Genomic DNA, 23,027 nt, shown 5'->3' with positions numbered 1-23,027 from the left:
CAGAGCTGTCTGACTTCTGCCCAGCAACAGCACATAGCCTTGAACCCAAGAGCTTCCGTTAGCTCTCTCTCCTAGGAAATGCTGGCCAAAAGGACAGCAGGTTACAACCCCTGTAGTTTTATTTTAAATATCATTACTTTTCTCACGGACAGTTCACCAAAGCTGCCAAGAACTAAGATAATCTCAACTAAATATTAAAGCCTGTAATGTAAATGCACAGCATCAGACCTATTATTTCTTAAAGTGTTCTCAGATCTTCTTGTCTTTCACATCAGTTAAAGCAGACATCCTGAATTTAACTGAGAGTAAAATAAAGGCCAGTACCTTATTAGTAACCCCATATACAACTTTATTTCAGTGGTTTCAAGACTTTGTTTCCATGGGTTATGAATAGCAATCATGTATATACAAATGAAGACGAGTGGAAAAAACATTAAATCCTCAATTATAGAATTATTTTCCCTTTTTTGACATGTTTATAAATAGGACATCTTTTTAATATTTGGTAAATGACAGTGAGATATATTCTGTCCCACACTTAGTTTCTCTCAATTTCTCAACAATACTCATCACTAAAGAAGAAAAAAATATTTTGACAAAAATGGGAGAACAGAGAACATGTATTTTAATTTCATTTTATAACAACATGTTATCCCTTAGTTGTGATTTTTTTCTCAAGTCGTTAGAGTGTAATTTACCTGCAACTCCACATAAAACGGATAATCTGCTGAAGGAAGAGTACGCAGCACTGATAAAACTGTAGCTCATACAATTTTGCTTCTGGAAGCAGCAAAAATCTTCACAATCAAGTCATCTGCATTTTGCTGCTGTCTAGAAAGTCCTGAAAAACAGCAAAGACAATTTATGAGAGGTCTTTTCCTATGAACAGCAGACAGGGATGGAGACCCACTCATCCTCTTTGAGGAGGTGAGCTCCCTTACAGTAGCTGTGAGTCAGGAATTCAGATTTGGCCACATACCAAACCCAACCCATCACTTGATGGCAGCTACACTAATAATAATAATAATAAAAAAAATCAAACAATCCAGAAACCCTCTCAGATTTTATTTCTGATCCCTGTATTTCAATTACAAACACATTTTTGGCTTATGTTCCATTTGCAGTAGGTGACTAACAAAGTGCTTACACATACCTCAATAATAATTTACACCTGTGTATTGGCAAGGCATTCCTCTGCTCTCAACTTTCCGAGATTTTTCTTCCCCAGTTTTGGTACTCCTCCCACGTGGATTTTCTTTTCCTCTCACCACCCCATTACCCAACCGACCACCAAACCCCAGACAACCATCTCAAAGCTTCGGGAAAATTCAAGAGTCATCGGCCCCGTCGTAAAAATCATCCCCTCCTCCCTCACCTTCACCTTGGCCACGCCGGTGAGCGGCTCAAGTAAAACCTAAGCAAGCAAGCGACGAAAAATTAAGAGGGGAAAGTATCTCCCCGGCTGTTTTTATTAAAAACGCCACAGAAATACACCTGCAAAGGGGGCAAAACCGAGCGGCGCACCACCTGCCGCGCCGAGGGGCGGGCGGGAAGCCGCCTCCCTCCCTCAGCCGCCTCTCGCGCCGGCTCGTGACCCCCGCCCCGGCAGCGCGTGCGAGGGATCGCGAGCCGCGTCACCCCCCGCAGTGCGGCGGGAAAGGGCGCGCGCACCTGAGGCGCGGCGGCGGCGGCAGCCTCCTCCCGTCAGCGGGGCCAGCCGCAACTTCCCCCCCCCCGCCGCGGGTACCGCCTCCCGAGATACTGCAGGGGACACCCCCGTCCCCTCCGCAGGCGCTGCCGCCGCCACGGGCAGGCAGGCGGGCAGGCAGCCCTACGCTCCCCTCCGCCCCGCGGGGCGAGGCTGAGGAAATACCCCCCCACCCCTCCTCCGGATGCGCGCGCCCCTCAACCCTCTCACAGGCGCACACATATATGGGCGCGCGCGCCGCCTCGCGCTCCACTGCGCGTGCGCGCCGGCCTCCCGCCGCCGCCGCCGGCGCACGGGGCTCCGCCCGCCGGCGCGCAGTGCGCAGGCGCGCGGCGGGGCCGCGCGGGGGGAGGGGCTGAGATGAGCGTACTACTGCCCAATATGGCGGACTTCGACACTATCTATGAGCTGGAGGAGGAGGAGGAGGAGGAGTCCGAGCCTGTGGTGCGGAGCCAGGAGCTGCCCCGGCCCCGCGATGCGCCGGATCCCGTAGCGGTACGGGGCGCCGGGCACATCACCGTGTAAGGAGTGGGGGCTGGCGGCGGGCAGGAGGCAGCGTGACAGGCCGGCGGGGCGGGGCGGGGGCGGCCGGGCGGGAGCAGCGTGCTGCCGGCGGCACCGTGCTGCCGGGGCACGGTTGCTGGCTGGCGGTGACGGGGCGGGGTAGGGACACCAGGAGGGTTGAGCTCCGTCCCTTCTTGCCCCGAGCTCCGTCCCTTCTTGCCCCGAGCTCCCCTTCCCCCGCGGACGCGAGCTGCCCGCGGTACCGCGAGCTGCAGCCCTGCTCCCGCCCCCGTCGCCTGGTTTGTGAGGGGAGTTCGGCTTTTAACGTGTTAAAACGGGAAACTTCGTGTTTTCCAGTAGCTCGAGGCAGCCCAAAGTCATGAATGAACACCTGAAGTTCAGTTGGCCGTTGGGTGCAGAAGCAGCAGCTAATCAGCCCTGGCAGTCCTGGGTGCACTTTTTCCAAACAATCTGTTAGATAAAAACTAAACGCCCCACGATGCCAGGATCAGCAATCTGTTCCAACAATTTCCCTGTGACCCTTCTCTGCCTCAGCCGAGCCTCGGAGCCCCCGCACTGCACTGCAGAGGAGGCACATGGCTGTGTTGTAGTTTATCGACTGCGAACTTAGTTGTGAGTTTGGTTTAGGTTAAGTGTTTTTATCATTAGAACGCAACATGAGCCAGAATGTTTGCTCATCATTTAAACAGTTTGAACAGAAGATGAGCAAACTGTGACCTTATATGTGATGTTTACTCATAGGGATTTTCTTAATATTCCTACTCCTCCAAGTGGAGGAATTAATATAACCAAGTACATCCGTAACAAGCCGTTGGTTGTTACATTCACTTTTATGGCAGGGAGGGAGGTATTGAAGCTTTTATATTGCAGAGATCCATCAAGCTTGTGTTGCTTTGGGTCTGTCTTTGGATTGCATAAAAGAATGCACATTTCTCTCTGTAAATAGGTGCAGTGTGATCTCTAGCTATCTGCAGCAAAGCCACTGGGTGGGGAAGGCCCTCTCATCCTAAGGGAACTAATCTTGGATTTGATATTGTGTCCGTCATGTAAGTCTAAATCAGGTTTGCATTGAGCTAGTGCCAGTGGGCAGTTGCTCTGCTGCACCACAGTGTACTTGCTTGTGTTGATGGAATTTCTTTCTGCCCTGCCACCAAATAGCATGTTGCCAGACTAAAGGAGGGATGTAACACACGCAAAATGATCAGAATACCACAGACCCACCTTATTAGTTACCTGGTTTTAAGCACTAAACTGGAAAAAATGTTACACACTTATTTGCTTTGTCTGCTGTGATGTTTTTTGTGTATTAGTCGTGTTCCTTAAAGTTCCTTCTTGGCTCCAGCATCTTTTGGGGATGGGCAGGAGCATCTCCAAGAACTCTCTCAACTAGTGATGTGTACATCAAAAGAAAGAAGTACTTGTAAGTGATGTGTAAATCATGAGCTGGCATACATGCCCTTGTAACTACCTGAACTGAATTCTGATCCACCTTATTTTCCCTTTCTTTCACTCCTCCCAGCTTTCTTCCTGTCACAAGCATACATACCTGAATGGTAGAAGGCAGCTTTTATCAGTTCATGATGTATTTTTAAATCTGCATATATTGGAATCATGGAATCCTTTTGGTTGGAAAGGATCTTTAAGATCTTCAAGTCCAATCATTAACCTAGCACTGCCAAGTCCACCAATAACTACATCCCTAAGCACCACATCTACCTGTCTTTTAAATCCCTCCAGGGATGGTGACTCTACCACTTCCCTGGGCAGCCTGTTCCAGTGCTTGACAACCCTTTCAGTGAAGAAATTTTTCCTAATATCCAATCTAAACCTCCCCTGGTGCAACTTGAGGCCATTTCCTCTCATCCTATCACTTGTTACCTGGGAGAAGAGACTAAACCTGCCTCGCTACAACCTCCTTTCAGGTAGCTGTAGAGAGTGATTGCTCCTCATAAGACTTGTGCTCTAGACCCTTCACCAGCTTTGTTGCCCTTTGGACTTGCTCCAGCACCTCAGTGTCTTTGCTCCAGCACCTCAGTGCTGACACCCCTGATGCCTCCACAAGGAACAGAGATGTAGCATGGAAAAGAGACTGCCTGGGTCAACAAGAAAACCAGGCATTTGGCACTCAAGGGAGCCTTGGAAGGAGCAGTGAGATACCTCAATCAGCTGGAAGAGGCAAGGCTGGAGTGAAGGGTTGGACTTCTGCTCTCCCCTTGCTACATCCTGTCCTTGAAGATCTGTGTGAGAGGGCAGTGGCTAGAGGATTTTGCTATTATTATTGTTGTTGCTGTTACTCTTATTATACTGAAGCAAGAACATTTAATTTTGCACCGAAGAGAAAGCCTTGAGCTGGAGCTGGGTGCTAATATAGAACCTGAAGACCATAACACAGACTCTTAGATACAACAAGAGTCTGAAAGCGTCCATTAAGGGTCCAGTATTAGTTAACTCTGTCTTTTTTCCTCATCCACTTCCCCTGGTGTGCTTTTACATATATTATTAAGGTGATCTAGGTCACATATTTCTGCCCATTTAAACCCTTAAGTGTCTCAGTTTCTTTGGCTGATGATGTTACGGATTTGAAAAAAATACAACTGTGTTCTGCTTGGCTCATTGGACCATTTAATATCCTCCCAGCAACTCCAAGTACTGCCTTGATGAAACTCATCATACAAAAGAAAGGATTCCCTCCTCTTTAAGTACATATTAATAAAAACGGTTAGGGGATGTTATCAATAAAATGCAGATAAGCCCTGGACACTATAGTATGTAATCCTAACCTGCTTATTAAATGGCAAATATTTTGCTTCCTGATGAGTTTCTGGTTAGTATGTATCAGCTCTGAAATTCTGTCACTTTTTGATCACACAGATGCTGCTGCTTTTGAAATCAGTTGGCTTCAGAAGCAGCCTGCTCTAGTTACTGCAGTGAGATACATCATCGAGTAAAATTTGTGTTTGTTTTCTGAACCTGTCTGGAACATTGCTGATAAAAAATTCTCTCCTGACAAGTCAAACACTGTATTAAAAAAACAAGAAAAAGGAAAAGAAAAATTTACTTTTAAAAAGCCATTGTTTTCCTTGGATTTTTGTTTCAGATGCCTTCTGTTCCTCATCTGACACTGGCCGCCTTGGATACTTTTGGTGTATTGAGCAGGCATAATTCTCTAATTCCAGGGTCATCTTCTGGTCCAGTTTTTCATGTACTCTTACAAAACTCCCAAGTTAGTAGATTCAAACTATGTGTTAGTTTCTTGCATGAGAGTTTTTATTCTTATGATCTTGTCAGCTGCTGACCCTAATGGAGTTCTACTGCAGTATCCAACAGCACTAAATATAAATTCCAAAAATCTTCTGAGGGTTTTTAGCAGGATCTTGCTTTTTTCCACTGGCTGTTTTGCTAACCCTTTTACCCCTATGCATGGTAAGAGTGGTCATGTAAAGTGTATTTGTTTTATTTTACACAGAGAGAGAGAGAGAGAATGTGTGTGAAAGCAGTTAGCAAAATTTATGCTCATCTTGTTCAACGCTCTTTCACTCTAGAAGATTCAGACTTTGAAAAAATTAACTGTCAGTCATATTTACTGTTTTCAGAAAGCTTTTGAATTTTAGCACAGAGAAATTACTAGGACCTAGTAAAAGCCTTTTCTTTGCTTCTGAAATTCCATTTTAATGAGTTATAAACCCATTGGTTGCTGTTTCTTGCATAGTCAGTGTGACTCTGGTTGGTATGTCCAAATATCTCACCATAAACATTTTTAGTGAAGACTGAGTCATATGCCTACCAAAGCAACAGCGATAACTTTCAGAAACAGAGCAGTAAACAAACTCTAATTTGGCTAGAAGTTTTTATTTATCTGATGTAATTTTTCCATATCACTAAGTCCATGTGGATGGATAGTAATGAGGTAATGAAATAGCCATTAAACATATTTTTGCCCTTAGTATGCAGGTTGTGATTCCTGCTTGTCTGTAAACCACTAGTTTTGGATACAAGTTAACTTTTCTTGTTCTGTTACCTTTTCTTTAGGAGTGCCCCAGGGATCCACAATCCAGGTGCTAATGAAAAGCACATTGTCATCAATTAGGGAAGGCAGGGAGGAGCCAGGTGCTCTCAGTTGTGATAAGATGACATTTGATTATTATCTGATATTACTCCATGTTCTGTGTATTTAAAACAGCAGATTCCACATATTTAAAATAGCAAATGATCTAAGCCTTCCACTAGTTACCAAAAACTTAGTTTTCCAAAACATCATCCATAGGTAAGGGCGCTCTCCAGTAGTTCTGTTGGCTTCATAGGAAAAGGTCTTAGACTAGGAGGAGAAATGTGAAGTGTTCAAGGAGATTTCAGCTCAGGGCTCTTGATGAATGTCTTCTTTATCCTCTAATGCTGGACAAAGCTTACATGACACCTGAGAAAGAATAGTATGTAGGATCTGAGTTCGTCTGTTCAAGATAGGCTGAACTTAACCTGGATTAGGTGTGGGGAAAGGAGCCATGCTGAAGGGGGGTTGGAAAGCCTATTGTACCAGAGTTGACTAAACGGGTTTAGCTTGTGTAGTCTGGTAAGGCTGATTACTATCTATAAATACAGTAGTGGGATAAAGAAGAACGAAGTGCTATTTAAGTCAAAAGAAGAAAAAAGGTGTAGCACCTGTAAACATGTCTGTTCTAGATGTGAGACAGTGCTTTCCAAATCTTCCTGTTTCAGTTCTGGGGACAGGAAACTGTACATCCTTATGCTTTGTAAACTAAAAAAGAATTTTATAGTGTGATACGTGTTGCAGGTGGGGTTTGCAACTGATGATTCAGGGTGTTCATTTCAGTTTCTGATTTATGCAGGATTTATGAATATATCTTATTACAGCTCCCTATGAGAAGTTGCATTCTGTCCACTTTACAAATGGGGGAGAATGGGGTTATGGGACTTCTCTGATGCTGTACATCAAAAGAGGGAAAGAGAGACAGAAAAACTAGAAAGTGAGGTCATCCTAGTTCTATTCCAGTGTTGTTGCCTATAGGAAACAGTACCTTGCTTTTAGAGATATTGGTCATTTAAGGAGAAAATTGCAGCCGAAGTATCTGGGTGACTTACCTGAGTTTCTAAATGTTAGGCTTTGGGCAGCTTTCACTGAGGAGCCAGAGAACTAGCCCAGAAATAAGTGGCCACCAACTGATGTCTTAGATGATTTGAAGGACAGGTACTGGAATTTATTTTACATCGCAATTTTTAAATATACTGAATTTTAGAGGGTTTCATGTGCCAAATCGTGCTAGATTATTAGTCTGTTGTAGAAGGTCTAATGAAGTTATTTATCTCTTAATCGAGACTTTAGATTGTAACTTTTTTACATTAAATATTCTAATAACACTTCAGTACTTTTACAAAGTTGCTTGCAAAGCTGTAGAACTATACAACATTCTGCTTTAACATTTCTAAAAAAAAAATTATTTTTTTGTTTGGTTTTTGAATTCCAGTGCTCCCCCCGCCCCCCCCAGTCTAATAGGAGTTTAATGTTTCTGAACTGTGTGGTAAATCATCACGAGGATAGTCTGTAAAACTTCTAGAGACACTTTAAAATTGTGCTAAAGGCCATCAGTGATGCTGACTAAGCGCAGTATTAGAACGCAGCCTAGGCCTGGTTCAGTATAGTCAGAACCTTTTATATTCTTTTAGCCATTTGCAGGTGTCAGAGATGCATTTCTGTAACTGAGGTTTCTTGGATGTATCATAACTGAATGGCATGTTTTGGCAACTGATAAAAGTTTTGGCTTTTAAATATGTTTCATGACATTACCAGACTTCAAATTTAACGTAATAAAAGGTGTTGTGGGCTTGTATTCTTAATAGATCTAAATCAGGAAGCACTAATTTATGTCACTTTTTGTGGAAATTGGTAGTGCAGTGGGAATTTTAATGAGTAGATGTGAGATAGAAGACACTAGCTATGGCTTAGGAAGTTTTTGAACTACGAATTGATGACGGTCAGAAGAGTCTTATGGGGAAATACTAGTACACATTTGCATTTTTTTTTCTTTTGCTGTTTCCTAGGCATCTGCTACTGGCCATTGTAAGAGTCAGTGTTCTGGGCTAGGTGGACCTTTGGCATGATTTAGTGCAATTAGTCTGTTATATTGGTAGAGTAAATAATTCTGCAGTATTACCAGAACTTTCTAGTAGTTCATTTAGTATGTTGTCTGATTGCTACAACTTTGTGATCATTTCAGGTAGTTTCATTGCTGATCTATGGAAAAGTCTGTATTCCTCAAAGCAGTCTCGTGTATATGCTTTGTATTGTTGGTCTTTTATGGATTTTTTTTAAAGACTGAAAAGACTACTTCATTGTTCTTCAAGCTTCCTTGAAAATAAATACAGAGTGTAACAGAACTTGGAAGATTTCAGCTGAAAAAGAAAAGCTACAAAATGCAGAGGCTGACTTGCTAGATTACATTCACAGAGAATGGAAATGTGCTGATATTAGTAACCTCTGTGTTTGCTAAAATCTTACTGGTTTTGCTGTTTGTTTTTGTAGCACTAATGTAACATCATGGCTTGCTGGTTCACGTGAATATGCAGTAGCCCATGCTGTGCTGATGGTCAGGTCACTTGCATTGACTTCTAGAAACTTTTCAGTGAAAATATGTTGAATGAAACAAACACAAAGAGGTGGCAGTTAGTTGTAGTGCTTAGAATAGCTTAAGAGACAAAGGTTGAAGAAACACTTCAATTAAGATCTACTCTTTGGGGTTTTTTTAATGTTTTATACAAGTAGTGCTCCAATATGCTGCTCTTTACAAGAGTCAAGGCTCAGACTTGAATTAGCCATTGATTGGACTTCACCAGTATTGTTGACAAACATTTTAATGAGCTGGATTTCTAAAGACAGCACAAGTTCTTTTATTATGCTTCTCTCTTCTTTAAGGTTTATTTTACATTTTTGTAAACAAGCTACATTGCCAAGTTTGGATATCTCAATTATTATGCTGTGCCCATGAGTATGTCTGTAGTATATAATGATGGGGAACTGATGACATTGCAGCAATACTGGTATTTGTACAAGTGACCAGTAAGGAGTACTTCAGGTGTCAGTTTGACTCAAAGCAAATACTCCCTCTCCAGAAGGTTTGTTTCTACAATAAATATTACACTACTAAATGTATTTGCGCTCCCCTTTTTGGCTGTGATCCTTTTGGGTTTTTTCTTTTTTTTTGAACAAAAATACTCAGGAGATAGTTTAGCAGAGCTGAGAGTGAACTTGATGTACAGTATGTGTAACTTTACAAACTTACCATTAAGCTCTGTTCAAACATAGAGGTTGTAGCCGAGATGCCAGCTGCTGTTGTATTTTGTTAAACTACTGAACTGCAAAGGTTAAAGATTTCAAGTGAGGTAGAGGGGATGGAAGATCAGAGTTCTTGTTCTGCAGAAGACCAACTTCTTGCCTACTTACATGCTTCAAATAAAACAAAGTCAAGTCAGCCTGCACTGTCGGTATCCTGCTGATCTACAACACTGGCTTGTGGGGAGTTTCCATTGGTTCAGTAGTTTTGGAGCTAGTGGTAATACAGGTTTACAAGCGAAGTCCAGCCCCCTGTAGGTTTCACTGGTTATAAGGAAGATTTACCCCTTGCTTAATAAGAAGAACGCTTCAATGAAGAATAATCACAGTGATACCTAAGACTTAATTTTCTTGAAGTTCATAGTTGTTTTAAAACTGTTCCCTGTGTAGGCTCTTACATGTTTTGCATGAGATAGTTTAACTAAGCCCAAGCAATTTTTTAAAACTACATGGTTATAAATTTCTACGATGATGATGAATTTATCCTTATAACTAGCTTTATCTGTTGCATGTGAATAAATTGCATGAGTAAGAAAAATAGCAGTAAAAGGATTATTGAACCTAGTAAAAGTGGAGTTTAATAGCTGGAGGGTTTTTTTGGTAGTGAAAGCAAAGATCGAAACTTAGTGCTATCCAATCGTAAAAGAATTTTTGTGCTTTTAGAGACTTGAAGGTATTGAAGTAAGGCAACAAGCTATATTGCTCTGTCTTGTAAGTGACCTTATGAATGATACATGAGATCTTATATAAACTTAGATTGAAAGCTCATGAAATAATGTAAATGTAAGGACAAAAGAAATTAATAGCTTCATTTTTTTAAAGTACAAAATCTATTACATTTTTTTATTAAGGGAAACAAAATAAGTTAGGTGGAATATATTTTGTTTGTCTCTTTTGTTTTCAAGGTTTGGCTTGAGCAACAAGTTTGATACAGAATTTCCTTCTGTTCTGACAGGGAAGGTAAGTGTGAGATTAAACTGTTTTTTTAAATGGGAAGATCCAGTGCATCCAGTGGTTTGTGTTACAAATACATACTCATGAATCCCCAGTGCAGTGCAGGTCAGCACCGCACTGAAGACTGTTGCCATAACTCTGTCCTGTATGAACTAGCTGGTTGATGACCAAGTCCCTACGGTGTACTCTGAAACAAGGAGAAATGATTTGCAGTGATTGCTATCATTATTGACATCCAAAACACAGAAAAGCTCAACATGGCATCATACTGTTTTCATGTGGGCAATCTACATGAAAGCATCTCACTTAACCTTGCTTTATAGGTATTTGGAGTTTGTGCTGCCTCCTGTGTGAATTAAAAATAATTTCAAATGCTCGACCTCTCTTTAGTATGTCTCTCAAGCCTTGAGTTTATATTTAGACAGATCTCTGGAAGAGAACCTGTTTTATCTGAAGCTTTAAGGAACAAAACATTATAGTGTTAAATCTATAAATTAAGGAGCTTGTCTCTCAAGCCTTGAGTTTATCTTTAGACCCATCTCTGGAAGAGAATCTGTTTTATCTGAAGCTTTCAGGAACAAAACGTTGTAGTGTTAAATCTATAAATTAAGGAGGTTTTTAGTACACTTTCAGAAATATAATAATTTTGTATTTCTGAAAATTAGTGTTGGCAAGTCTCTTGCTTTCTCTGGAATCCTGTCATCTTACTAAATGCAGGTTTAATAAATATTCATTTGTAGCTATTAATTAATGAAATCTTGTAAGAAAATTCTTGGTTGTGGTCCTAAATTCTTTTCATAATTGTGGTTTTCTTTTAGACTTTTAAAATTCTGGTTTCTTTTTCTCTTGGATTTTTTTTTTTCTACTGTTTCACTACCTACTGCTTTTCTTCTGCTTCATTTTATATTCTTGTGTATCTTTTCCAGAATTTGCGAGGAAAAAGTTTATTTGGCTCTTACTGCTTTCTCTGATGGCATACCATACAGCTACACTGCCTCTGCAGCCTCTTGCAGTAGCTGTTGAGTCATATTAACAATATACTAAAATGCAGCTGGATGGCGTTTCCTAGTTCTGCCAAATCCATCTGGGGTTTTTCTCCTTCATTTTCACCCCAGAGTATAATGAATAAAATATTTATGTTGAATTTGTCCAGCTTTTTTCACAGCAGTACAATTGAAAAGCAGGTTGCTATTTGGAGTTTTTGGTTGTTAAAAGATAGCATGGGAGCTCTGGCCTTGCTTCAGAATCTCACTGAGCTCAAGAGGAAGAGTCTTACTGTTTCCGCAGTGTCTAATGTGAAGGCTGGTGATAACACCATTTGCATTTCACTACCTTGAATGTCTAAGGTTTATTCTTTTCTGCAAAGCTCTTTCTGAGCACTGAAAAGCCACAGAATACTTTTTGGAAATAACAATTTTATGTTCTTTTAGTCAAGTTGTAGTTTGTTATAATTAAGCCTATAGAAAATATCTAGCAGGAAATGTTAAATCTTATTATATAATGTCATCTCTTTGTGTCTCTCTAAAATATATTTGTGTGTATTAAAAAACAAAACAAAACAAAACAAACCCAAACCCAACCCCCCCCAAACACACACTTTTTAATATGAGCATCAATGCCTGTCGCATTTTCCACTTGATTGTCCTCCTCTTATTAAATAGACAGTGAACAGAAGTTTAAATTAAAGTTCAGTTGACTGCTTGGACATAATTTAGCAAAGAGAGGAAAGAGGAAGTTACTTGGCATTTACCCTTCTTGTTCTATAGATCTAATCAGTGACAGCATAAATCATATGAGCAGGGATTTGCTCTATGTAGGTGTGCTGCTTCTGTTGAGAATCTTGATATCCTGCTACCTTTTTCCCATATGTGGATTTGAGGGGCTTTCTGAGTAAGAAGACCTTGAAAATAAATTAGTTCCCTTTTGTGAGGGGGAAAACGCCAATCAGATGAGACAGTAAACACATTTTTCTTACTGCCTGTCACACGCTGCCATGAAAGACATTAAAAACCACAGTTGTGGTTTTTTTGGTTTTTAATACTTTCATGAATTGCAAGAAATAAATAATCTGCTTCTTCCTCTGGTTGTAGCAGTCACCTTTATCCCTATTGAAAATGAAAACTCAGTTTTTTCCAGTAGGAAGGTTTTCTTCAAATATCCTGATAAATACTGCACAATAATAAGCATTGTAGTCAATTGATACACCACTTTAAGTAGAAATTTTTACTTTCTATGAAATCACAATTTATGCATAGCATAGTGACTGTTTATATTAACAATTTGTGATTAAAATGTTTACTGTGAGCTTGCATTAGTACACAGCTAGTATAAGGCAATGTCATACTTTATTCAGAATGTTTGTGTAACATCAAGTTTAATGGCTTTGTTGTCATTGTGAATTGATATTAATAATATATCCCATCTGCTAATGGGGTGTAAAAGATGAAGCCATTAGGTGGGGTTGATAGATTTCTCTATGGTTTGTCTTTTTAATAAATACAGATGAAGATCTAGGTTTCTAAACAGAGGATGAAAATCTATCCAATGCACGATAAAGATGCTAAATAGATAAAACTGGCTAGCTACACCTTTCTCTGAGAAGCACAGACTTTTTGGATTTATGCCACTGTGTAGTCTTAGGAATTTACTTAAGCTTCCTGACCCTCAGTTTGCCCATCTACATAATGATGATCGTAAACCTGCTAACTTCCCTTTTTTAAAACCTGAAATACCCCTCCTTCTTCACCCACTTCCCCTATGTCCTTATCTCCTAGTTTTCAGAGTCTGGATAGTTATTGTAAATTAGCCTAGCGCCAAGATGCATGTAATTACATCTTAAATATTTAATTGAGACATGTTTGTTGCTTTTTTTGGGGGGGAGAGGTGAATGTGTATATTTGAGGATAGAACATAGACAATAAAACAATAAAGGAAAGGAAAATAGCAGGTAGGTCAGATGTTGGGCCTAGCTCATTCAGCTATTAATTCTTTTAAAACAAGCATTTAAAAGCTTTTAACAAAATACTCATATGATATATGGCACAACAGCACACACTGCTCCAGGTGACAAGAAAATGATGGAGGCAGCGAACCTTAAGGGAGAAAGTGGAGTTTCCTGCCCTGATCTTAAAACAATAAGGGTCCGAGACAGAGATTACTGTGCAAAGCTGGGAAATGTAAGCCATAAAATGTGCTCTTGGTATTGTGATCCCATTGCAACACGTGATGGATAGGCTTTGTGGGCATGATGACTGAAGGAGAAAGATCAGGCCTGCTGGGCTTTACTTGCTCTCTTCCTGTGTTTGGAGATCCTCTTGCATCCTGTTGTAAAATATTATTACACCCCCTCCTTTCCTTTTATGTTTGGGTTTTTTTTTCATCCCTTAAAGACCTAAAAGGAACTGATGTCTCTTTACAAGGTGTACTGCACAGCCAGGAGCTATGGACTTATCTCATTCTTTTCAAGGCCCAGACAGAAACTCTCCAAGAGACTTTCCAAAATTACTCAAAACTAGACTTTCTTAGGGAGCTTGCTTTGTTCAGGAGGCGCTGTTAATTCTCTGTTTGTTTGAAATAGATTAGTGATTTCATATTAACCTTTCAATATCTGTACCTGCAAGAAAGGCGAGATTTAAAAGCATGCCAGAAAATCAACAAAATTCTTTGGTGACTGTTTCATTTGGATACCATTTTATTATTAAATTAGAACAGTTATTTTATTTACAGATATTTCATTCTTTGTCACTGTGTAACAATGCTTAACGGTTACTGAGCTGTAAACTGAGAGCAACAAAACTGTGTTTTGCTTCTGTTTATCACAGAATGAGGCTTATCTTGGTCCTTGGTTCCTTTAGTTCCAAATGAGGATGTGTCATTGACTGACAGAAATATTTATTGAGATTACATTTCCTAAAGGGAGAAATATATCCAATAGTTTGGGTTAGCCAAAACCATCTTAAGTAATTTCATCTTAAGTCACAGCTAAGAGATTCACCTTTACGTGGAAGTATTTGGTGCATTACCAGGTAGTAGTGGTGCTTTCATAATACAGTATTAAGGTAAATATCATACCAAAATTGCTGAAATAGAAATTCTCTCTGTTTCTTGGTGGCATCCAAAGTTGGTTTCTAGTTTAGCCTTTCGCAGTGCTGTGCTCTACAGGAAGGAGAAGACGTCAACATTGTTCTTAGAAGGTACCATCAAGCTGTTAACCTGATGTTACCCTTAACAGTAGCACAGAAATAGGGAATCTCACCATCCCAGTGCTTTCTTATTAGGTCCCAAATTTTCCTGCCAGCTATGATCTAAGAATCTGGTTGACTTCTTCTCATGTTGGATGTTATCACTGATGACAAGGTTTCTTCATGTTAAACTAAATTCTAGACTGTGCGCTTCCATTGTCCTTGGTAGGTTTGTACAGCTGTATTTTGAGGTTGGGGTGTGTTGTTGTCAAGGTTCAGTAAACTTTGTGTCTAATAGAAAAGGAAACATTCTCTTTTCTTAGTGAGATTCATTGCAAAAGTACTAATGGGGTCAAGAAAAAAAAACCTACTTACTTTTATCTTTCAAATAAACAACTAGAATGATACATGTACAGATTTCAAAAGACTTGCCAAAGAAAGTGCCATGTGTGTACATCTAAATGTTAAGAACATGTAAACTTCCTTAGGAGCTGAGAATACGTACATTAAAATTAGCAATCTCAATTTACTTTGAACCATGTTTGATTGCAGTAGCTGTACAATATTACTTGTACTGCATACAACCGAGTTGCACTTTACTACAAAACTTGCTACCACATTGAAGGTGAAATGGTCTTACGTGCATCTGCTATTTGTAGTATCCTAAATACAAGAGCTGGCATTGCCAGAGATCTGCAGAACCTGCTGTTTCTGATACATGCAAGTACAGGCTAGTTTTCCACATTACAATGGGATTTTTTTTTTCTGTTCATTGAAAATGTCCCAATACGTGGGGTCTCTGTTTCTTTTTGCCATTTTCTTTCTTTCTTTTTTTGAACTAGGTGTCTTTTGTAAAACATATTTAAATGTTGATGTTCCAGTCAGTCTAAAGAAATTTGTTGTACTTCCTCCATTTGTATATGTAAAAAGAATTATAAGACAGTCTATTTAATATGGGGGGGAGCCTGTATAATTGCAAAATAAATACTTTCTATGTACTTATTAATTCCTGCTATAAAATAATCACAATGTTAAATCATGTTCTTATATTACTACCTGTAGGCCTGGCTTGTGTACAAACCCAGATGACCTCTGACTCTATACTACGTAGTGATCTGAAGGGCCAGGAAACAGATGTTGTATTTATTTACTCCCTTTCCTGCAATGTTTTAATGAATTTAGCTCTTGTGAATAGGCGGAGGTAGCAGAGTCAGGTCCTCTCCATTTCCTGTCCCATAGTTTTGCTCCTTTGGTGAAAGGAGTCTTTGTCATTAATGCTTTTGTTGTTGCCCTTGTTTGCAGAATCAAATGAGCAAAGTTGGGTTTGCTTAGTTGGAAGAATTATGTAGTAGTTGCACAGCTTTGTATACAGACTAATTCTAGGGGTTTTTTTGATTCAACGTGGCAAGTAGTTAGGAAAGACTTTTTTTTTGAGTTGTGCCTGACTGGTCAGGTCTATTGAAGTTGCATCTGATTATTCTGCTTTGTGTGTCCGGATGCTGGATTGTGTTACAGTTAAGTGCCATCTTGGAGTCGATACCATGAATCCATAGTTGACTTGTCAGATAGAAGTTATTTAGATTCTGTCGAGAGATGAGGCATTTGGGGTGTGTAAATAGGTAAGTGCTCTCGCTCTTCTGTAGGAAACATGCTGCTATCAGAGAAAGGAGCTTATTTCTGATAGAAAATGTGCCACTGTGACTCTGCAGTGGCAATATATAGCAAATACTATTTTGAGTAAGCTCTGCTGAATATTCCTTAATGTAAATAAGTTGGTTTTCAACAGCTAGGCTTTATTCATAACGCTGTACAAGATGCATTTCTTTGCCATGAATATGATCCAGTATATGTCTTTCCGGGCTTCCTTAGTTTAGGAAGCAGCCACAAGTGGAGTTGTGGCCTCATGTCGATATGGACCACTTCAGGAATTTATTTGTGGACAGAGGTCCACCTTCACTCAGGCACAGTGTAGACTTGCATTGGTATGAAATTAATTTGAACAATATTATCCTTTTTCCTATGTGACACACAAGTGTTTTTACTACGCAGCTGCCCCGCATTCCCTTGGAAACCAGACATCTGTCATTCTTCCATTTGTTTTGGTCAGTGTAGCCAGTGCGTACGTTGCACAGCTGTGCCCCACTTCTAGTTTTGTTTGGGGCCACTATGTTATCAGGACAATTGGTTTATTAGTGGAGCAATAAGTACGGATGAGGCTGTTCATCTAAGCGATGTTTAGCTTTTTAATGCACGTTTTTGCAAAGCATGCACCATAAATTAATTTTTTACAGGAAAGCGACTTTTCGTGCTCACTGGGTGACCAGTGTTTTAGAAGATGGGGTCATATTGTGTAATGGTATTATGTTTCATTGACACTTTAATCTGTAGAGGCAATTATTGAGAAAATACACCTGTAATGGCTTTCCACTGAAGTTCAGCACTTCTGTTGCAGGTTGCCCCAGAAGAATTCAAGACCAGCATCAGTCGTGTGAACACCTGTTTAAGAAAGAATCTCCCTGTCAATGTAAAATGGCTGCTCTGTGGCTGTCTGTGCTGCTGCTGCACACTGGGCTGTAGTCTGTGGCCTGTAGTCTGTCTTAACAAAAGAGTAAGTACATGTTTCATTCTTCTTATTCTATTTATTTTTGATAATATGAAATCATGTTCGATACTATCATCCCTGTTTCAAAACCGCTTTTTTTGTCTTGCATTCAAAAGGTAATTCCGTTTTCCATTCCTTAGAAAATAGAAAAAATATGATTTTTAATGAAATAATGCTCAATTACCAATTGAATTAATAGGTTTAGGAATAGCTAATCCCATCTCCGTTCAAAGAACAGGATGGAGTATATGATAATCTAAATTTCCAGGATTTCTAAAGGTCTAAGAATTGAATTAAATGCGTGCAGAACTGGACATTGACCTTCAAAGACTGCCTGAACTGGAGTGAAAATTACTTTTCTTCTTCACACACACCCCTGCCACACTCCAGAATAAATATTTTTTGAATTAAAAATCACTTTTTTGTATGTAATAGTTACCATAACTTTTCTGAGCTGTGGCTTAATTGACATATTTTACTGTGCTGTTTCTATTAAGAACAAACACAAATTTGTTTTCTGTTCAGGAAGTGTAAAGACTTCCCTTTTTTATAGGTTTTTTTTTCCCAACAGAAAGGTGACAACTCGGGTCCAAAGTAATACTTCTGAAAAGCGCTTTAGCAGTATCAAGTAAACATGATCCTAATTACCTCTGTGGTTTACATTTAGAATTGATTGATCACAGCAGTAAATGTTTAGAAAATACATAAATAGGTATAGTGTAGTGATATTCTTTGCAGCTACATAGTTTAAGACTTGTAGCCATAAAATCTTGTTATCCATAAATATAAATAGTACATAGGTGCACTAGGGAAAAAAACCTCACACTTATCAATTTAATTATAAGAAAAGATCTTAAGTAAAAATCTGCTAAAAAGTAATACTTCTGGCTTTTGAGAGTTTATGATCTTTAATAAAACAAACTGAAAGCAAAAATGAGGAATAGGCATTGATTCAGAGAAAATAAAACGGAAGTGTTTTGCCAAATTTCCAGCTTGCTCAAGAAAATAACAGTTCTATTGACTGACATTGAGTTTTTGGTTAAAAAAAAGTGAAATGCAGAAAAGGCATTGTTACCTTGTTGACACTCGCTGAAGCCTGTGTCACTAAAGTTACAGGACATGTTTTAGCTCGTTTTAACTGCCTTCATAAACATTCTTATTGCAGAGGAATATGCTTGAGATATACAGATGGAATATTTGCAGTTTTAAAACCATATTTAACATTCTTGTGCTAGTGAAAATCTAAATAAATGCCCATGTGATGTTGTAGTGTTCATGTAGTTGTCAATTTTCTCTTGTGGTGGGTTGAACCTGGCCAGCAACTAAGCACCCACCAGCTGCTTGGTTTACTCACCACCCCCCAAGCAGGATGGGGGAGAGAATCAGAAGAGCAGAAGTAAGAAAAACTCACGTGTTGAGATAAAGAGAGTTTAATAAATGAAGGAGAAAAAGGGAAGAAAACCCAAGTGATGCAAAGGCAAAGCACTTGCCATCTCCCTCTGGCAGACCGATGTGCAGCCTGTCTCTGGGCAATGGGAAGAATAGCCCCCAGTTTTATTGCTGAGCATGACATTACATGGTGTGGAATATCCCTTTGGTCAGTGCTGTCCAGCAATAGCTAAAACATTGATGTGGTATCAACACTATTTTAGTCATAGATCTAAACCACTGCACCATACAAGCTGCTGTGAAGAAAATTAACCCCAGCCCAGCCAGTTTGGATCTCATAATGCCTTTTGTTGCTAGATGAGTGTGTGGGGACTTTTTAATTTCAAGGATAGCTTCATCACTGGAAAACCTTAAAAAGAAGCGGTGGATTCTCCACCATTAACTCCCTGACTCAGGATTGGATAGCTTTGTATCTTTAATGAGATGGTGTAGCTCACCTACCGTTATTAGCTTTAGCAAAGAAATTGGTGGATGAAATTCTGTAGCATACAATGCAGGAACTAGAGTAGATCATCACAGTGGTCTTCTTGTGACCTTAAAAATCACTGGAACCCCAAAAATCATCTCCTCTCCCACAGCTGTCAAAAGAGTAGAACATGAAGGTCTCATGCACTTTGGTATCCAAGAGTTGAAAATACAGGCACTGGTTGTTGTGAGCTGGAGTTCTGTGGTGTTGAGATTTTTTTCAGGATTCAGATAACAATTACATTACCAAAATCTGGAAATTACATGCATGTAAATTACGTGTTGTCAGCAGACCACCTGTAGCAAGTGCAGTATTTGGCCAAGAGAATGTGGGAGATTCTGTTTTGTTGGCTTGGCTGTGGAAGACAAAAATACTGAATTCAAAGAATCTCTTACTAAGTAAATGAATTCTGGGAAAGTTGCTGTCCTTAGTTAACAAGAAACCTGTGGGTGTTTTCTTTTTTTTCTGAAGAAGATCTGATGGTGAGGAGTGGGAAGTTGAAGTGGTAGGACTTCCATTTGTAATTTTTCTTTTGCTTGGTTCTACTTTTATAAAAGTAACTTATTTTAAATTAATCTTAAGCCAGAAATGCAATAGTAAGTTTCTTCTGGATGAGGCTGGCTACTGAATCATTTATAATACAGTTTTGACTTACTTTTTAGACTAGAAGATCAATTCAGAAGTTATTAGAATGGGAAAATAACAGACTATATCATAAGGTAAGAAAAGTTAGAGTGCTTGTTTTTTTCAGCTTTAAGAATAGTAAGTTTTTTTGCATGATTGGCATGGAGGAATTTTACAGTCTTGTTATAATTCCATACTTTATACTGATCTTAAATGTGTGTCTGAAGTGTTCCAGATCCTAATAATTTGATATTGCTAATGCATGTTATGTTACTCATGGAAACGATGCTGTGGTATGCATTAATCCTTTGATAATTATTTTCTTAGCTTGGTTTGCACTGGAAGCTGAGTAAGAGGAAATGCGAAACTAGCAATATGATGGAATATGTAAGTATTACTTCTGTTACTTATTTGGTATTCAACATAACTATGATTTTATAGAGAAAATCCTTAATTTACTAGACTCACCTGTCTGAAAAAATCTCTCAGAAAAACATGCAGTTGTGCTTGACATATAGCCATGAAATCCACTTTTAACAAGAGCAGCCATGGCATATAATGAGACTTAGAAATTTTCACCACAGGTTTTCTCTTCATAGCAATTCTGCATTTGCACTGCAGGTACGCTTGTTTTGGTCTGTAGTTTGTAATGAGGGAGACCCACTGGGACTCGTGCATTGATGTGACTCCCACACCAGTCCATAGTTCTTTAACACTTACCCACCTTTTCCATTGGTATTCCTAATTACTTTGATTCAAATTATTTGTGCAGAAATATTGCGTTTTTATAGTAGTGTGGCTTTTGTCTGGATTTTTTTTTTTTCTTTTTTGCTAGCTCTGAATTTCATGAAGTTTTAACCAAGACAGTCCATTTAGGAAAGCAGAATTTGAAATATTTCTCTGGTCCTACTAGTCCCCCATACACTTTAATGTATAGCTGTGAAGAATTGGGTAGGCTTGGAGAAAAGAGATAGTCACTCCAAAAAAGTCAAGCGTCCAGAAGCCCTGTATTTCAAAATGACTGAAATCTCTGCTTTGTTACTCTGGGAAACATTCCCTCCTTACAGAATATCTCAGATATGTTTAGTCTTCTGTACTAGCTAATGTTGCATGGAAATTGTGCTGAAGGTTTGAACTGTTTGGTTACTGTGTTCTGTTCTTGTCTTTTTCCCTTCTTCAACAGGTAATATTAATAGAGTTCTTACCAAAATATCCCATATTTCGACCTGACTGAGGAACAGCATTTGGTCTTTCATGTTACCTGTCATTTTCTACCCTTAGTGCCTTGTAGATGATTTTGGAAAGAAGATGGTCTACTTTGCTGTGACTTAAAAATGTTCTTCAGTAGAATATCTTCCTTGCTATGTTACTTTCTTTTGTTAAGAAGAGAACAATTTGCACATTTTTTTTATGTTAAATGAGGCTTCTATGTTGCACTCTGAATTTTTGACATTAACTGATATAGTTGCCACTAGGGATATCTAACATCAGTACTGCTTAAACTTGTTCTGAGCATGCTGCCTTATTAATTTCTATATTTGCTGTCCTCAAACATGCATCCTAATGCCGTGTCATAGTATATTTCATTCTAAAAGTCACAATCCTATAAACCCTCAGTAGAAATGTCCAGGTAAGCATCTAGTAGTAATGATTTTAGTATAACTTGCTTGCATAGGACTTGCAATCAACAGCACTGGTTTTGTCCTGCACTTTGCAAAATCATCATTTACATTAGGGGGTTAATTATTTTACCCACTATGGATTTGTAAATATTGACTCTTTGCATAATGTAAAGTGTGGTATGCCAAGGTTTACAGAATGTAATATAGCTCTTATTCTATTGCCAACAGCCAGGCATTGTTTTATTCATTACATTTGCTGGTACCCCTCTGTATAGACCCATTCACATGCTGTTTTTATGGTAAAGCCATAATGAGTTTGTACATACTATCAGATGTGTAGGGCTCAGTTGCACTTTGTTTAGTAAATGGATGAAAAATGCATAGCATTTCTGTCTTTTTTTTTTTTTTTAAAAGTATTTCAGGTCTTGTTTGTAGCACCTGGAACAGGACGCCTAAATACAGTTCACCTCTGAAAAAGTTGCATTTGTGGGGTAGATGGCGGCTGCTATTAGCAAAATATCCCAAAGCCTCTTTTTAAGTTAGGAATATATGGATGTCAAGTTTTGTTTTGTTTTCTAAGTAAGGAAAAAAATGTTTTATAATTTGAGACCTTCATTACTAAGGAGAAAAATTTGGAACAGCCAAATCAAAGCTGAAGGAACACTTTGGTTATTTTTGTAGTGTGATAGTACTTCAACATCTTAGCAGTTAGGTGACATGGCATCCTTTCCAGTGGAAATAAATTTTATCTAAATCAGAGTAGTGTTTCGAAATATGCTGATGGGTGGAAGTGGATCAGTTGAAAGGGTTCATGCGTATGTTTTGGCGTTCAGGCACAGTCTGAAGAGCCACAAATGCCTCGTGGAATTCACAGATCTTTTTTGATTCTTCCCTGTTTGCCTGATCTCAGGAAGGGAAGTAATTGTAGAAAAAAGTCCTGTAATGGCTGGCTAAGCCACTTGATAATAGTAAGCAAATGAAAGTAGAGGCACATTCTCTCTCGTTTTCCAAACTAGAAACAAGAAATCAGAGAAAAACCAGCAGATGACTGAGTATCTGTGGGTTGTGATGAATATCATCGTAAGTGTCCAGGCATTTCTTTGCAGCAGCTTGACTCCTTGCAACATCATCCCAAGTTGCTTTTTAGTTTCAGGGTGACTTGGGATTTCCTCTGAATGTATTTGCATCTTTTCAGTATGCAATATTGTATCAAAATATAGTATTTGTAAGAACATTGCATTCTAATAGCTGTAGTAGGCCAGATTTCTTGTACACAGTGTTTACAGAAGGCCAGTTTCATGCAAGCTGTTACTTCGAATCAAATTTCGTACTATTCTTACTGTAGAGCTGAGGAGTGTTGGACTCCAGCACTTGCAGTAGTTTCCAATCACAGACTGACGCTTCCGATTCTGAAATCTGTATACTTAGTGCAGAGGTTTCATTTGACTGGTGGATTGGGGACAACTAACTGTTTAATTGCATTTGTAACATAATGAATAAAATACTATGTTGTTTGAATTTAACATTAGCTACACCTTGCAGCTCAGATTTCTA

At 39.2% G+C, this 23,027-nt stretch overlaps 1 protein-coding gene across 1 annotated transcript; it reads left to right on the top strand.

Annotated features, from left to right (window-relative positions):
- The first annotated feature begins 2,068 nt into the window (after positions 1–2,068).
- Positions 2,069–21,852, top strand: CHIC1 (cysteine rich hydrophobic domain 1). Its single transcript, XM_068409251.1, has 6 exons — positions 2,069–2,229; positions 10,481–10,535; positions 17,163–17,318; positions 19,890–19,946; positions 20,179–20,238; positions 21,035–21,852. The coding sequence occupies exons 1-6, from the start codon at positions 2,069–2,071 to the stop codon at positions 21,083–21,085; spliced, it is 540 nt and encodes a 179-aa protein (XP_068265352.1). The 3' UTR covers positions 21,086–21,852.
- Positions 21,853–23,027: the final 1,175 nt, after the last annotated feature.

Source organism: Nyctibius grandis, chromosome 10, assembly GCF_013368605.1.
Source record: "Nyctibius grandis isolate bNycGra1 chromosome 10, bNycGra1.pri, whole genome shotgun sequence".
NCBI lineage: Eukaryota > Metazoa > Chordata > Aves > Nyctibiiformes > Nyctibiidae > Nyctibius > Nyctibius grandis.
This window is presented reverse-complemented; position numbering and strand designations above follow the sequence as displayed.